This window comes from Fundulus heteroclitus, unplaced genomic scaffold (assembly GCF_011125445.2).
Source record: "Fundulus heteroclitus isolate FHET01 unplaced genomic scaffold, MU-UCD_Fhet_4.1 scaffold_63, whole genome shotgun sequence".
Lineage (NCBI taxonomy): Eukaryota > Metazoa > Chordata > Actinopteri > Cyprinodontiformes > Fundulidae > Fundulus > Fundulus heteroclitus.
The window spans coordinates 1,715,539-1,733,601 of record NW_023397066.1 but is presented as its reverse complement, the minus strand read 5'-3'; the positions used below and the strand labels follow the sequence as shown (position 1 = coordinate 1,733,601).

Genomic DNA, 18,063 nt, shown 5'->3' with positions numbered 1-18,063 from the left:
AGCAAGAAATGTCCCCAGATTTGATTTTAGAAATCTGGTCACCTTAGCCTTACCGCAAACAGGAAGTGACGTCAGCCAGGGTTCCAGGGTCTTTTTGCAGGGAAAAACAAAAGGAACAAACTTCCAGAAAACTGTAAAAGTGCGGAAAGCCTGAGTTCCTTTAAATCACGGATGCTGCCATCCGTAGGTTTTGGGGAGGTTCTTTATAATTGTTTTGCAGATTCCTGATCACTCCAACAATGGGCCATGGTCATCATCATCATGCCTCACATATCGTTCTGAGCATCCATTCATTTTAGCTGCTCAATGCCCTCTCAGCTTTAAGGTAATCTAACTGCAAATACTGGTGGTGGATTGAAACTTTTCACATGTCTCGCCAGACCTTTCATGTTTCACTCTTTCAAATTGAGTTGATAATTCATAATCATCACACTCCTGTAACTCTCCTCTCTATATAGTTGATATTCCATGCTTCTTTCATATCATCATTCATCACATGTATACTTTCATTCATATCGCAACTCATATTGTCAGTTTATCCTGTCCTTTATCCTGTCACACATCCTGTCACTCATTCTGTTATGTATCCTTTCATGCATCTGTCATGCATTCTCTCGTGCGTCTTGTCACGTCTGGTCCTGCTTCTTGTCATGTGTTCTCTCATGCGTGCGTCATGCATTCTGTTATGCATCCCGTTGCAGCCTGTCATGCGTCCCGTCACCTGTCTTGCATCTTGTCATGATCACTTGTTTATCTATGTGCATCATCCGCAAGAAGCATACACAAGACATCTTCCGCAAAAAAGCATCTCTGCTCCCTTTTCCTTTTTAATTTCTTTCACCTAATCATCTCCCATTCATCTCACTATCCCGTCACACTGCCTTATGAGCATACAGACGCTCTGACCTCGGCATTTTTGGGGGGAACATCCCTGTTCTCATACATCTACTTATGCATATTAAAGTATAATTCAGCATTAATGTTACTGCCGAGGTCTGAGCGCCAAAGACTTAAATTATTGTGTCAATAAAATCCTTCTAATTGCCATTTCTTTCTCTGTGAGTTTTTCAGATTGAAATGAAGCTATAGTGGAAGTTCAATTGAAGAAACTCATCGCCTGCCTCCATCCAATCAGAGGCCGATCCGCCTCTGATGTGAGCCAATCCGCTACGAACCGCACCTCCATGAAGCCCAATCAGCATCCCACGCTCATCTTAAAAGCAACTTCAAATCCACGTCTCAGCCTGCTAACCAGCAAGTGCAAACAGCTTCGCATCATGTCAGATTACGAATCAAATGTCCGATCCAACCCACCCCCAACCCTTTTCTCCACCATCGTAGCTGAGTTCATCTAGCTTCCAAGACATTCCTCCATCCTCAACCCATCAGAGTGTTTTCTCCCTTCAGTTTTCAGCACTCCCTATCACCCCGTTATTGGTCCGGCAGAAGACCACCATGTTGGGCCCGGTTCTGCCAGAGGTTTCTTCCCAAAGGGGAGTTTTTCCTCTCCACAGTCGCTTCAAGCTTGCTCATCATGGACAGTTCATGCAAACCTGTGTTTATCAAGCTGGACATCTATCTTAAACAGATCATCATATGGACTGAACAAACTTCTTCTATCCCCACTCCACCACCAGTGTCAGACCTGGGGGGAACATCCCTGTTCTCATACATCTACTTATGCATATTAAAGTATAATTCAGCATTAATGGTCCTGCCGAGGTCTGAGAGCCAAAAACTTAAATTATCGTGTCAATAAAATCCTTCTAATTGCCATTTCTTTCTATGTGAGTTTTTCAGATTGAAATGTAGTTGTGCACCTGCACTTATCTGCAAAGTTTTTTTCTTTTTTTTTATAGAGCTAGATCGTTTTTTAAGATCCTGTAGAATTCCTCTAGATGTGTAGAGCACCAGAAGATGGAAGTTCAACAGGTCCACAGAAGACATCATCCCCACTGCCCTCCACACTATTCTCAGCCAAATTGACACCCCCCAAACATCCATCAGAACTACAACTTGGAGCCTGTGCATCATGGACTTCCTCACAAATACACTCCTGCATGTCAAGATGGGCACCTCCACATCCTCCACCATTGTCCTCAATACAGGTGTTCCTCAGGACTGTCTTCTGAGTCCAGTCTTGTACACATTGTAAAGCCATGCCTGTATTGTATAACCACTGTGAGGCTGACCAACAACAAAGGTACCATACAGAAAAGAGGTCGAATGTCTTGTGGCCTGGTGAAGTAACAACCACCTCAAACTCAACATCAAGAAAACACAAGAAATCAATAACTTCCAGAAGTCAAGGACAACACTACAGTCAGATGTCTGCATCATCAGGGAAGAAGTGGAGTGGATCACAACCTTTAAGTTCCTCACACCGCACATTTTAGAGCATCACAGCTGGACTGTGAACACCAGCCCCATCATCAAAAAAGCACAGCATTGCCTTTTCTTCCTGAGAACATTGAGGAAAAACAAACTATTCTGCTGAAAATCTTTTGCCACTGCACAGCAGAGAGTGTTGAGACCTATCACAGTACAATGTGGTATGCCAGTTGCACTGCATCAGAGAACAAAGGCTTTGGTCCAAACCTGATGGTCTGCCAATCCCTTTTCTAACCAAATACAGCTGAACTTGCATTGCTTGTAAATGTTTGTGACCAATTTTGTGCAGCGATTGGTTCAACTTGTGCAAATATGAACAAAACAGCTTCATTTCCCTCTACTTTTCAGGTTAGACTGTAGAAAGCGGTCCTACCAATTTTTCGATTGTAAAAAAAAATTCACTAACTGTTACAGCACAGAGAGCAAGAATGTTTATCTTTATCTTCGAATAGTTTTGCTTTAATTTGGCTGTAAAGTGTAATTCTGTCCTTTGGTATCGTTAGCAGTGGTGTCTGATCTTACTGGACAGTTAAAGTGTTGCAGTCATGACCATATCCTGAAGTTAGCTTTTCTAAGCATTTTACAGAGCAATTTATAAATCCTTTGATTCATTATACATCAAAACCTTTAGTTTGACACAAATGGTCTTTGAAACTTGCCAATCTCTTAGCATCCACAAGGGGGCAGTGTGGCCTGCTTAGTACTTCCTCTGGATGGGGAGAATGGCCAAACCTGTGGATTTACAGTCAGGCCTAAAATTATTCACACCCCTGGCAGATTTAGGAAGAACACTAATGTGTTTGTTTGTTTTATGACTGGAAGTAAAATTAAGTTTACAGAGCGGCCCGGTCATAGCCCCGACTTAAAGCTGATAGGGGAGACAAATATTAGGGTGCTGGAAAAAGACCTTCCAACATCATTGGCCTGGAGCTCAAAGACAAAGCATAAAAATACCAGAGGAAGCATTCAGAACCATTGCTTCCTTCTTGTTATTTGCTTTTCTGCAAATAACAAGAAGGGTTCATTGCTTTAATGTCAAAAATAGTTACGTAAATCATAAAGAGTGCTTTGAATCATGCAGTTTATTCAAGTTTTTCTTTTGTTGAACCACTGACATGTAACAATGTCTTTTAATAAACCTTGACAAAACTAGGCTGAACATACAGGAGAATAATTATACAATAAAAGTAAGAATTCTGTTTTTCCTTTTTGCATGTTTAAATTGACAAAACAAACATATTTTAAATGTCATCCCTTAAAAAAACGTAATACAACTTGAAGGTAAATGAAAACAAAAGCTCTTTAACAAATAATTGTTTTAGTCTCCAGAAAGCGCTGTTCCCAACATCAAGCTTTTGTGATTTTTATGGGGGAAGCCGTACGTTTCTTTAAATCAATCAAATCAGGATGACAAACATGAATTTGTGATGTTTTTTAAAGCCTTACACACAGAAACCTTTAATACCCTCTGAATGAAACGAGGCAGAAAAGCCAGGTTTGCTTTGTAGGTCAATGAAGTGTAAATGTGGCTGAAAAGCTGTTATTGTTGATCAAAAAGGCAACACAGCATATTTCTTTGGAGTAAAGTTTGGATGTGAAATAAAAACCTCCAGCCTTTATGGCTTTTCTAGGTTAAATTAGGGCAAACAATCGTCCATGGATGTCCAGTGTTAAGGTTAGGTTTAGTCGTAACATTAACGTGTTAAATAACATCCTAATCATGTATTTCACACACATTTTTATGACTAAACAATAACTCACTCATAATAATCTTTGAAATAAAATGACACAGTAATGCTGCCCTTTGAATAACAGTTCAACAGTAAAACTCCTTCATTATCTAGTAAACACACATCTAACTGTGCCGTGCTATCACCCCCCCCCCCCCCCCCCCCATGACATTGTGATCCAGAGGATCTGTAACCTTTTTATCTGATGTAAAATCCCCCTGGTAGATCAGGTCAGCTTTAATGATGAACCTGTTAGGGTGGGAAGATAAAAACATAGAACCTGTAAAACCTGGTTCTTTAAGAGAGGTAGGAAAATGTTATATACAACTTTTATACATAAAAACATTTAAAAGCATTTCCTTGAAATTTGTAAAAACAAACAGTGTTTTTAATCTTTTACAGGCAGTTTTTTATGGCTTTACTCAATGAATCGTCTCTTCTGTCTGTGTCAGCTGGCAAATATTCGACTGCCTGTGAAAAGAAAAGATATAAATAAAGATGCTGTGGAAGTGAACTTTGACCTTCTTGCTCTGCACAACATTCAGTCCTGCTGGAGACGGTCATCATGTCCATCCACCTGCAGCTTCTGTGTCTTCATTAAACCAGGAAGGACCTCCTGAACCGCCTCCTTCAGCCAGCTGGACCTGGACCCAGACCCAGACCTGAACCTGAAGCTGATCTGGACCTGGACCTGACCTGGTCAATCCTCGCTGCGGGGCATTGTTGATGAAAGCAGGTTCCTTGGCGTTGCGTTCCAATCAGCTTTTAGCCGTCCTCTTCCAACGTGTGGCGGTCGCAGCGTGCGCCTCAGTCACGTTTGTGCAGCACTCAGCAGGCGGGGGGTGTCCTCACAGAGTTCCTCCCCCTGATGGTGGATCGTGATCTGGAGACCAGAGATTTCTTTCTGCATGCACACAGATCAAGCAAATCCTGGATCAAAACGTGAATAATATTCTGTCTTAATGTACCGTAGAAAATACAAACACAGTGTAGTGGCTGCATTTTCTGCAGCTGCTATTTGCTTTATTTCTATATTAGACGTTAGATTGCAACAATCCCACCCATCAAGTCAAACTGATGGAAGACATTTGCACCTATTATTGCATATAATTGTCTTTCCTTTACAGCAACAGCAGAGAGATATGTGTTTAAAATGTGCTTCCATTTACAGCGTCCGGCCACAGGAATAACGTCTAGGTGGAATTTTATTTCAAAGTGGAAAAATTTATCATTCAGAGATAGAAAGTGTTGTTTGAGGCTAAAATATGCTAAAATATGATAAATAATCTGAGATTATTCCACCTAGTTTCTACAAGTCTACCAATTTTCGGAGACTCCCACCCCGCCTGCATGCGATCAGTCATGCATTTCTAAGTTGAGGCACATGTTGGTGCAATACTTAGAAGCGGTTTTGCCCAGATTGAGAAGTAGAACCATCTGCACGCTCAGGTTTGGCCACATTCTGCTACCAGAAATCCTTCTGTGAATTAACCCAGAATAATTTGTGTTTAACAAACAAAATGGCCGACTTTGCTGGAAACTCACCAGAGACGGTGGCAGCGGCTCCTTCTGGAAGTACTTCTGACAGGAGCCTGGAGGGCAGTGGATGACGGACCAGAACAGAACAACCAAGAGACCCAACATGATGACCACAGTCACAGTCACAGCGGTTGGCTGCTTCCACGCCGGAGCCCCGGGACCTGCAGGAGAGTCAGGAAGGGTCACACCTCTAACAGCTAACATCTGGGCACCAGTGACGTAATGGAGCACTTTCAGCTCAGTTGTCCTTAGAATCTCAGACACTAGAAAACTGACTGAAGACCTTAACATCCGTCTTCCTGAAAACGGCAGATTAACCTGATTTGATTTTTGGAGACGACTGGCTGCTGTCTGTACCTGTGATGGACACGCAGTGCCGGTCGGTGTATCCACTCTGCATGCCTGACTTGAGGAAAACCTGAGCCCTGACGCAGTACACGGCTCCCTCCTGCAGGTCGGGGACCTTCAGCGCCTCCTGGTCCGCTGGCAGCGAATAATCCTCGGCCTGCAGAGACACAAACAGCCGTTAACAGGCGAGTAGGTGCTGAAAGCGTCAGTGCAGGGTGAGCTATATGTGACCGCAGTTAGTGTAGGAAAGAGAGAGAAACCACAGGATGAGGAGCACAACACAACAGGTTGCAATAACATAAAAGAAATGGAAGAATTACTCAGAAAAAGATGAGAAAACAAGGTTTGGAGTTACTATCAGGTGAAAGGAAGAGACAGAAGCTGAGGACCGACCTGCTGCTCTTCATCGTTCTTCCACACCTTCACTCTGGTGGCGGCCGTCAGAGGAAACTTTCGGATCGACACCAGAAGAGCATCGCCTGCCGTCGTCACCTTTATCTCTGGAACGGGAGGCGTCACTGCAGACACACGTCAGTCTTTGAGTTACAGAGGAAACCCAGCTCCAGCTCCACCCCCTCAGCCAGCTCCTGTCCTGGACTTTGACTAGGCCGTTACCACACCTCTGTAGGCTTGCTGCTGTGTTGGGGACCAGAGCTGTTAGGTAAATGTCTCATACTTGGTTCTAAAGATGTTTGGGTCGGGTTCCCAGGTTCTGTGGCTGCAAAACAACTTCGACCCTCTTCCACTGTGACTCTCAAGTGTTTGTGCTGAAATGCTGGGTGTCATTTTCTCTAAACAAGATCCTGCGCATCAGAGACAAACCCGTCGGCCTCGGTCTGCTCCGGCTGAGGGACGCTGCAGCAGACGTCTCACTGTCTTCCTTCAGATTCAGCCTTGCACACCAAAGACGTGTCTACTTTCGTCTTTGCACCTTCTAAAGTATTCACCCCTTTTCATTTGTTTTCTACCATCCGATCATCACCTTTAATCTTTAACCTGCTAACTGAGGCCAATAGTATTTCAGTTTCTGGCCATTTCTCTGAAGAATCCCGACTCTGACCTCGGGCTGAGACGTCCTGGGGGGATTGACGTTTGTCCTGAATGATTTCCTCTGGTAAATAATATTTCTCTCTGTGGAACGATGGACCTCAGATGGTAGAAAAATGGCTTTTCTCAGACTGAGCTGTTGATACCTGACTGATATAACCTGGCCTCTTAAACCCTGTGGAAGGGCATATATGACTCTACATCCCAGGACCAGCTAAGCTTTCACACAATATTTAGAACCAGGACTCGTTAACTCACTGCTGTCACTAAATCTGGACATATGAGCCAATGACGCCATTAAAGTGGACGTTTCTCTCACCGTTGTTCCTGTTGAACTGGAACTTGGCCCAGACTGAGAGCTTGGAGCCACACTGCGCCTGGACCCGCAGGTTGTAGTCGGAGTCGGAGCCCAGGTCCAGGGTCAGGTCGCAGTGAGCGAGGGCGATCCTCTGGCAGTCAGGGGTCTTCATCCAGCTGCCGTTCTTCACGTGGAGCTCAAACTCCCTGCAGGAGGACAGACGCAGGCGGGTTGATGACTTACTGACTGGAAACCAGTCCAGCCGACACATGAAAACGTCCCGGGAGCCGTTTCTAATTAATAAACTCTGATGTTTTCTATCAGCATGAGCAGATTTGGAGCACGGCGACACTTTTAGATCAGGATATGTTTGTTTAGTTTATTAGTTTATACAACATTAAAAGACAAAAAACACATCATGGAGGAAAGATAAATGTGAAGGCGTGACAGAAACCAGCACAGCTTTATAGGAACCACACCTAATACAATTAAGAAATACATAAACACACACATGTCAGCAATACATAAATAACTGCAAATCAGATATGTCCAAAAAAACTGAGTAAAAGTGAGAAAACATGCATTTAAAGAAAGGCCACAGAAACTGATTAATAAAAACGGCACAATAACCAAACAGGAAACTGACAGTGGGATGTTTTTATTAAACGGTAGATGGAGATTCTTGGCATGTCTACGTTTTTAACGAAATGAAGGATTGTCGGTAAATCAGCAACCGTCTCACTCTGCAGCTAAAGGTCCAATAATAAGATAATAAAAATCATTTTAAATACAGGCAAAAACAGCAGTTCAGGAAATAAAGGAGCAGTCGGTGCATTTGTTCAGATCCAGCTTCTTTCAAACTAAGTCCACGCTTTGAGGCAGTGACCTCTCTGCTGGTTAACGCACTTTATTCGACTTTTAACTAAGACACGTAGGTTTGAGCAGATCTCCCTGGTGTTAAGCTCACTTCACTGGTTAGTTTTAGGTTTAAAATTCTTGTGTTTGTTTTTAAAGGCCTCGCCCTACCCTACATCTCTGATCTCCTACATCTTTACGCACCGCCTCCTTCTCTGCGGTCAGCTGAACTTTTAATCGTGTCGGTGCCGAGAACCAGGCGGGAGCTCTGCAGCCGGTCCCAAACGACTCGTCTTTTTACCTCGGCTTTTAATACTCAAGAAGATGTTGGTGTTTGTTGATTGTATGCCACTTTTTTATTTTCCTGTATTGTTTTTATAAATATTACTGATTTTTATGCTACTAATATTTGTGTTTTTTTTTTTACATCACTTTGGTCTCTGTGTGTCAATGTGAGCTTATACATAAAGTTGGATTGGAGCAACAGTAAATTATCTATGACATCTGTGCTTGCGCAACAGTAAGGTGTCCCGGTGAGATGGAAATGTACCGGCCGAAACGTTCAGTGATCCGTCATCAAGGTTTCTGTCTGCTTTGACCTGGATGAGCTCAGCAGCGGTGGATCTGCATTCCTCCTGCTGTCAGGCGGCCAAGGCCGTCCCCCAACAGGACTTCTGTTTTCTGCCTCTCAGCGAGAACAAAGCGGGCGAGGAATGCGTCAGTCTGGCCTGTTTGGTTGGTTTGAAGGAAAAATGAAGCAACAGCAAAACGTAAACAGAGACAGAAACGACACGCTGTGAACTGTGGATGAAATATCTACTTCTGATCGTGAGACGGAGCTTCATCCAGAAAACCTGAACTGATTTCCACCTGAAGCCGTTATTTAGTCTGAATCTGCTGCTGGTTTACTTCGGCTTCGCCTCTTTTCAAGCAACCAAACAACCAGGTTTGACTCCGTGAGACCAGGCGCTTCCCATAAATCCTCAACAGTCTAACTTTTCTACTTTTAGTTCAATAAAAAGAGCCTAGTCGACCTTTTTATGTTGCCTAACACAACTGAGGGCCTGTGAGAAGGTCCATCCTTCCTTCTCCAACCCGTCTCAGGCTGTGAATCAAAGACGCTTCTTTTCTTTGAGCCTTTGTCCCCTGGTGGGGTCTCCTTGGTAAAGTGGTCTCAGAGGAGGACTCAGACTCAGATGTCTTGATGAAATAAGACTAAATCTGCCAGTGTATCGTGGCTGGAGTAAGACACTTTGTGGAGATCCCCTTTAATAAAGTTGGAGGTTAACCCACGCTTTAAAGGCTGATCCTGACGCAGGAGCCCACCTCCATGACGGCCCACCACCCATAGGGGGCGGAGCTGAGGTCAGATGTATCAGGACAGGATAACAGGCAGGATGGAGGGTCTGAGGATGTTGATTCTGGCTTCAGAGGTCCAAGCGCCTGATCAGGATGATTCCTGAGCGCCTCCCTCTGGGCGGAGGCAGAACATGAGGGGGTGGGGGGGGGAGGCTCCTCCAGGGCCGGTCCCTTCAGGACACCCCTGGAGGAGCTTTCACACCAGCAGCCTGATCCCAGGTGAGGAGACAATGGACGGATGGAGGGAAAACGGTGAATTTGTGTTTCTACTTATTCATCTTCTGCTGTAAAACTATAACATTTTGATATGTTTTAGTCAGTTATTGGAATCTACGTTGTTAATCTTCTCTGCACCTGTCCAGAAAAACCTTCACCTCATGGCGGTACTTTACCAAATAAATGGTTTCAGTTCATGTTCAGAACCAATTCTGGACCTAATTTAGTTCTTGTTCAGGTCCAGTTCAGGCCTATATACTGTACATGCAGTCACTTGATGATTACGTTTCATTTTTGCAATGACAAATTTTAAGTTTAGATCTGGTTTCAATATAAGCTCTAATGTTGTTATTGCTATTTTTTTCTGATTTTTATCTTGAATTTTAATGTCTTTGTTTTAATGGCATGTTCTCCTGCCAGTCTCATTCCTGGTCTGTGAAGCCCTTTGTCTGAACCGCTAAACAAACACATGAATCATTATCATTATTATTGTTATTATGTCATGGTGTCAGCAACTTGGCAGCAGTCCCAGGTGTTGAATACTTTTCTCAGCGGTAAAAACCAAAGCAGGACCAGCGCAGACATCCAGGCTGACAGAGCACAGGGCAGCTCTGCCTGTGTTTAAAGCAGTCGGTGGAAAACAAGCTGCTGAAAGGAGCCACAGGAGGCCAACCGTGGCCCTCTGCAGGCAGTTCAGCTTCTCTTAATCACTTTTAAAGTGGCACAGCCTCTTAGGTTTGCTCCAGAAGCTGCTCTGTTACAATTTGGGAACTTTATTCTGGTTCAAGCAGATCATCCTAATTAGTGCTCAGAGGAAGTCAACGTTAAATTGTATCCTGGGAACGCTGAATGTCTTGATCACAACAAGCAGTTCTGGAAGGCAGCCAGTAAAAAGTAACTCAGCCCTGCTCTGAATAAACCAGGCAGCTTTTCAGTCTCTTTGTCCTCCTCATATTATTACTCTTCTAACCACAGGATTGGTGTCGATTAATGAAAACATTACAGCAAAAGGAGGAGCGTGTCTAAATGTGTCCGTTTTTTATTGTAGCCGAACGGTTTTGCAGCAACTTTTCTTTGGTGAAAACGTTTTCTGATCTACAGGAAACTTCTTGTCTTTATATCCGTAAAATTAATAACACTTTTGATCTTTCTGGCAGCTGATTCATCAGGGGAGGCAGATCATCCACTATTACCATCTAACATAGAAAGTACTCCTGGGTCAATGTGAGCTTCTGAGCTTTCTGTGTCTCTGCTCTGTCTTCTCTAACCCCCAGTGGGTGGAGGCAGATGAGCGTTCACACTGAGCCTGGTTCTGGTTCTGCTGGAGGTTCTCCTCCCTGTTAAAGGGGAGTTTTCCTCTCCACTGTCGCTTCATGCATGCTCAGTATGAGGGATTGCTGCAAAGCCATCAACAATGCAGATGAGGAAGATTTTATTAAATTTGACTTTGGAAAGTGCTTTGAGATGACATTTATCGTGAATTGCCCCCATACAAATAAAATTAAACTGAATTAATTTCCTTATTTAAATTTCCACTACTTTCCAGATCCTGTTTATTGGCGTAGACGAGATAAATATGACATCACAGCCCAAAATAAGATAAAACTACAATGAAAGCCCAGAGGAGTTTTACGGCTCGCTGATCTCTGCCCAGAGTAAAGCGGAGAGGTTTTATGGTGAGGATGAAAGCTGTCGTCATGCAGCGAGGCGTATTAATTTAATTGACGATGTATCAGAAGAATGCTGCAAGACTTCAGCACAGAACGCTGCTCAACAACTTTAATTAAAGCTCTGATTTACAGCTGAGATGACACACAGGTCTGGAATGTGGTGGGTTCTGTTGCTGACAGCCCAGAGGAAGAGAGAACCACCCCCCACCCCTCCTCCTCACTGTGGACGTGACAGATCCACTGTCTGATCTGGACGCCTTCGTCCCTAACATTCAGGACAAAACTGACAAAGCTCAGGATGTTAAATCAGAACGAAAACCCAAATTAGAGACAGATCAGGGACGGCCACCTTATCAGAGGGGGTCCAAATGGGGCAGGAAGCCAAAACAGCCAATCAGAGGAGCTGGATATTTAAACGTGGCGCACCGAGAAGAAAAGGAAGATGGTATAAAAAACAAACAAGCAGCTCATTAACACATTCTCAATGCAGATGAATAAATAATGCTTTACATAAGAAACCGTCCCGGATGTTGGCGGCGCCATGCAGACGTGGATCATTGATGTTTAAAGCAGTCGTGGTGTCATGAACTGAGAAAAGAGTCCATCAAGGCTTAGAAGGCACTGCTGGAACCGGTTTGAAACTCAACATTAAATCTAATATCTGCATACAAATATAGAAACCTGCTGGCAGTCAGAAGGGATGGAGTGCTTTTGATTTCGTCTAAATGAAAACCGAAGCTCAGAGGCGGGTTATGTTGTTGCTATTTGTGGTCCTGGAGCTCTGAGGTATTTTACTTTCATTCTTTTCTTTTTTCTGGTCTTGTGTTGTTTTAAATCTCAGCTGTTTGTTTCGTTCAGATTTAACTCGTTTTCCTCTCCTGCTCCACATTTTCTCACATATTTGGCTTCGGTCTCTCATGCAGATTCATAAAGGTGTTAATGGACCAAAGTGTGTAAATATTAGCTTAGTCTTTCTGTTGCTGACATGAACACAAAGGCGGAACGGCTCTGCAAACAAAGCTCTGCTGAACAAACAGGCTCTTTCTGCTCCGCCCTGATGCAGGGTGTCAACATAGGAATGATGCATTCTGCATGTATTTAAGGAACAGGAAGTCTCTCTGTGTTTATATTTCTAATACAGGAGGAAAATATCAGACAGAAAACACCTGCTGATGCTAGAGCTGATGCAGGAGCAGAAAGAGGAAAAGGTGTTGATGCTCTCTTCTAGTGACGTCTGCTTGATGTTTTCATCATTTCTGTGGTCAACAAATCATCCAAACTGTTTCTGAAATGCTGTTACCAGTCTTTTAGATAAAGATTAGATCACATTAGTCCCAACAGGCAGCGTTGTCACGTCCAACATGCAAACCTTCTGACTGTGGGACAGAATAATGACGTGGAAGAAACCCAAGTTTCATGCTGCATTTATTCTTACCAACAGGATGTGTTGATTTATAATTTTTATTGTTTTTGATTGTAACAGTTGGTCAAAAATGAATTCAGGGCATATTTGAAACCTTAAATCAGTTTTTTTTTATCCTATCATAAATCATTCCAGTGATAAAGAGGTTAACTGGATCACAATCAGCAGGATCAATCAACGTCTCTCTTCCCTGACCCAGGCGGCCATATTGATGCTGCGGTTTGATCTGCTGGCTGGTTTGCTGTTGAAATAAACGTGGCAGGTGCATTTTATGCGTGTCTAGTTGTGCAATATGTATTTTTAACGTGTTTTTGCTGTTTTCTATGGGGGCAGCTTTATCTCACCCCCACAGGCCAAGACAAACGTCCCTACAGGGTCAATAATGTCTGAATCTATCTAATCTGTTGCTGTTCATAAAGCTTTAGAGGAGCATCCTGTCAGTCAGGACCTGGAGCTCTGTGTGAGGAAACATCGTTTCTGTTTCTGTCATCATATCCGTCGCTTAAATGAGTAAAACTATTGATACAAAAATGCAAACTGCTGTATTTCTTTCTTTTGTTTCTTTATGTTTTCAGTGAAATCTGTTCCCTCAATCTGGTGTAGAGATGAAGAAACGAATTAAAACAAAAGCTAATGGCACCACTTTCCTCCTCTGTCTCTGTTTTCTCCCTTCTGGCTTTCCTGATTCAGTCCTACTTTAAAGTTCCCTTTTCTTTAGTTTTATTATTATTCTCATCCTGTGATTTTTCCCTACTGCATAATTAGTGTTGATGGGCGCTAACAGATGCAATAATCTCCAACAGCTGAACATGCAGAAGGCTTCAACACTGAGTTCTCAGAAACTTTCTTTTCAGGATTTATTTAAAGTATTTTTTTTACTCTTAGAATAAAGTTTGGTGCAAATTCTTTAGCCACCTGTAGTAGTCCTTAAACTGCGGCTTTGTTAATGCATTGCAGATGGTTATTACATTGCATAATATCAATATAATAACCATCTGCTTTCTGTTTATCTGTTTATGCAGCCGGCCAACGATAACAGGCTGGTGTTTTCATTTAAAGGACTAAAAAGCTGATGACCTAGCGAGCCTCCTGGCTGCATTACGCCTCTGTTCATGTCTAACAGCAGAAGTGAAGCAGCAGCTTGGAGCAGCAGATTTCCCAGCTCTGCCGTGAAGGACGATGAGGAAGATTTCCTCCAGGGATTTACACCGGGACAGCAACGCCGCTGATCTCTGATGTTTGACTCACCCCTGGTACTGGACGGAGTAGAGCAGCGTGGTGTTGCAGGAGGCCTTGGGCTGCGTCCACCTCAGGACGTGTCTCATGTTGGCCGAGTCCATGAAGACGCTCCCAGGAGCCGGCAGCGTCCAGACGTCTGCGGGAAAACATCATCAGTCAGCCGTCACCTGGACAAAGCTGCGGATCTAAAGCCGTCGCGTTTAAAGTCCCGAACATGTGGTGGTTTGGAAAAAAACAACTTCAAGTTTACGACCTTTTCTGTTATTTACTGGAGAAACTGTAGAAATGCAGTTATTTAAACATTATGAAAACTTTAATGAAACCTATTAAAAAATGCTAAACTGGGCCGAACCAGTACCAACGCTGCTGTAACCTTAACCTCTGTCTGCGTTTAGGTAGATCAGCTCAACAAACCTCTGGAAGGGACAGAAAGCTGATTTAATGTTCGACTAATGGATAAATTAAATCGTTATTAAGGACTTTTTTTCCTCAGGCTGTCTGTCTGAAGGTAAACTTTAACCTTTCTAGCCAACAGTTTGGGCTAATTAACTTTAATTGGCTGTTTTCCAGCAGTAAAGTTGCCATCGGCTTCATTATTTGTGATTTGGCGGCTGGAAGAAGAAAATTACCACATTTAGGAGCAGAGACGTGTTTTCCACCTGAAGAATGTGAAGAAAGGAGCGTTTCTGCTGATGAATGGTTGAAAGTGGTTGCCCCACAACTAGTGTTGCACCGATACCGTTACCAGTATCTGCCGGGACCCCGATACCACACTAAAATGGTGGTATCGGTATCGGCGAGTATCAACAAATAGGCACGATACCATTTTGATGTTTGTATGTCAATTGAACGCAGCCTTCTCTCTCCCGACACTCACTAGTTCTACTAGATTCACTTTGTATTAGTCTTTTTCCTGCTTTACAAAGGTAGCAGCTTGACAAAGCCATGATGGCAATTATTTTACATCCAAGTAGTACGCAGTTCTTCATATATACACACACATCAATTTCAAACAAATGGTATCGGTATCGGGGCCAAAAAATGGCATCGGCACACAACACACCTGCCAGGCTGAACATAAACAAGTCGTTCTATTTAAGCTTTATCATAACTGACTTAATTACTGTAGGTGGGACTAATTAGTTCTCATCCTCATTAATTAAGGTCCTGCCCATCAGGACTGGTTAACAATCAGGAAACACTGAGATTGTCTCGCTGTTTTAAAACTAAATATTCATCCTTTGACTTCTTTAACATCCTTACAGACATATCATTTTTCATCTATTACTGACCCACTGCTGTAGTGGAACAGAAAGTTAAATGTGAAAATCTGCGTCGTCCAGATTAGATTTTACATTCTGTCACACCCAGCTCAATAAGACAGACTCATCCAGTGTAAAGAACCCGGTTCCGTCTACATTCGGTTTACTGAACCCAGATTGTTCCAGCAGAACCAAAACAAAGCTGCCAGCCTCGTACTTAAACCCGAGGGTTGACCCGGCGGTGAGATCCTGACCCAAAGAGTGAGAATAACAGGAGCTTCCTTCGCTTCACAGGATCCATCATCTACACTGCAAAAACGGAACTAGAAACAAGCAAAATATTCTTAAAATGAGTGTATTTGTCCTTTATTTGAGCAGGTGAATAAGATTATCTGCCAATGGAATAAGATGTTTGCACTTGAAATTGGAACAACTCGTCTCCTGCACCTCATTTCAAGTAAATTGTATCTAATTATCTTATTTCAGGGATCAAAATACTCGTTCCACTGGCAGATAATCTTATTTAGCTGCTCAAATCAAGGACAAACACACTCAGCCAAAGAATTTTTTACTTATTTTAAGTTCTGTTTTTGCTTTGTAACCCCAGCTTGAATAAAAGCTGAAGCTGAACATTTCACACAGAACACAAACTCACACCATGCAGCGGTGGTTCACTCCTGCCTTTCAGGTTCTTGTTGTTGTTTTATGATTTTCAAAAGTCTAAAACGATAAGCAGGCTGTGAATGAGCTGTTCTGATACACAGAGCTCTGAAAAACACAACCCTTAATTCATCCAGAGAGCTTAAAAAGGCAGAGCGACAGTCTCTGAGGAGAGCCTGGGGTCAGGTCCGCTCACCGTTGGTAAACTCCAGCAGGATGACCATCAGCAGCAGCTTCCTGCTCCCTCTCAGCCTCATCCCCACGCAGTTCCTGTCCCCGGTGAAGAAGAACGGTCGCTCATGTGAGCTGCATCCAGTCTGCCGGCGCTGGAGGAACAAAAACACCTTTCTGCTCCTGCAGCAGGCGAGGGACCACGCTCCCAGCGAGGCGCCGCTCTAAGCCATCTGACGTTGCTCAGTGTCTGGAGCTCCGGCTCAAACGCTGCGATCTGCCGGTGATCTACAGAGAAAATGCTGCGTGCCCGGACGCTGCGGCGGTATTTGAAGCCACAGATCCGGTCCGACCGGCTGTGAGTCCCTCCTGGCTTCACCTGTGGTGGAGATGAAGACACGCCTGCAGGGATGCCAGGGTCCTGCAGACCGGCTGCGTCCTCTCCTTAGTGGTGTGAAAGGTTCTTTGACCCCTAAAGCTGATAAGTGCTCAGGACAGTTTGTGATAACCTGTCAGCCCTAGGGAGGAATTCGGGCCACGCATCTTTGCAGAATGATTGTTAATGGCTGTAATCAGGCCTGGGCGTGGCCACAGAAGGTGAACCTAGGTGATAATAAACCACAGTTGGGTTTTAATGGAGGACAATCTTTTTTTTTCTCCCTTAATAATAAAGATCTGAAATCAAAAACTGCATTTTCTGTTTACTTGAGTCGTTTTTGACTCATATTTAAATGAGTTTGATGCTTTAAAAACACTTAGGTTTGACAAACATGCAAAAAAAAAAAAGGTATCAGGTGATCATCCTGCGTTTTCTATGAAGCGACATTTGTAGAATCATCAGCAGGATGAAGGAGCGTATTTCCAGCATGTGATTCTTGTCGGGTTTCTGCTCTCTGACCTTCTGAGATAAACAAAAACTGCTTCTTTGTTTTCAACCCATCAGTCCTCATTTTTTCCTCCTGTTCTTTTCTGCTGCCGTGACCTCAGGGGTCAACGTGTGACACGTCTGTTTACCCAACGCGTTCAGCGGCGCGTCAGCTCTCAGCCAATCATCCCGTCCACTCAGCGTTATCTGCTCTGTTCAAGTCAGGATGAAGACGTGCGTCATCTCAGATCTGCTGCGAGTGTTCAACCATGAAGTCCTGATAGTTTCACTCAGTCATTTAATAAAGAGGTGAAGGTTTAACGCCATGATTTCATTTCAACAGTTTAAATTTAAACACGGCTGATGGTGACGTACAAAAGTCACTCAACGTAGCACCAAAACAAACACATCGGCTTCCAGGAGGTTTTTCTTTGCAGAAAATAGACTTCTGTTGGACTTTTTGCCTCCGTTCTCTTATGACGATGCGTCTCAGCTACGTAAATTAGAATTATCAGATTTTCACCCGCTCCTAATGAGCAAAGCGTCGTTCAAGACAGAGCGACAGCGTTCAGAGACGAGCTAATTCAGAGCAATTCAGGGAAATAGAGGAACATTAACAGGAAATACGGCAAATAGAAATGATCGTAAAATTCATAATAAAAGAGAAAAACTGTCAAATGTAAATATAAAAGAAACAGATCAGTATTGTTTCCAGATTTAAAGAAACAAACAGTTTGTGGACCTCTCAGGTTTTCATGCAGTTTGTTCTCAGTCGGTGTGTCTCCGTTCAGAACCAGACATGTGGGTTTTCCTCACTGACCCGCCATGTTTTTGCTTCACCTTTGACCCCCAACATGATTATATCTGCAGCTGCTCATATACATAGACATCAGATATGTAGATGCGTCGTTGGGCGGGTTCTGCCTCTGCTGCGATGCGTCAGAGCGTCCGCCATGTTGAATGTGGCAAATCTGCAGTTAGTCTGAGTCA

General features: G+C 43.5%; 1 protein-coding gene across 1 annotated transcript; it reads right to left on the bottom strand.

Annotated features, from left to right (window-relative positions):
- Window positions 1-3,455: 3,455 nt before the first annotated feature.
- On the bottom strand, window positions 3,456-16,526 carry crfb16 (cytokine receptor family member B16). The gene is made up of 7 exons (XM_021314389.2): window positions 16,234-16,526; window positions 14,125-14,251; window positions 7,375-7,559; window positions 6,402-6,526; window positions 6,018-6,165; window positions 5,667-5,821; window positions 3,456-5,025 (listed from the first exon to the last, which is right to left on the bottom strand). Exons 1-7 carry the CDS (start codon window positions 16,292-16,294, stop codon window positions 4,933-4,935), a joined length of 894 nt encoding a protein of 297 aa, XP_021170064.2. The 5' UTR covers window positions 16,295-16,526; the 3' UTR covers window positions 3,456-4,932.
- Between the last annotated feature and the right edge of the window lie 1,537 nt (window positions 16,527-18,063).

Bases quoted from the DNA above. Each gene is read 5' to 3' on its own strand.
- crfb16 (XM_021314389.2), bottom strand. From the start codon at position 16,294: ATGAGGCTGAGAGGGAGCAGGAAGCTGCTGCTGATGGTCATCCTGCTG. The intron at 7,560-14,124 runs GTGAGTCAAACA...GTCCTCCTGCAG, and splicing joins TACTCCGTCCAGTACCAGGG to GGAGTTTGAGCTCCACGTGA. The intron at 6,527-7,374 runs GTGAGAGAAACG...GTGTGTCTGCAG, and splicing joins CCAGTTCAACAGGAACAACG to TGACGCCTCCCGTTCCAGAG.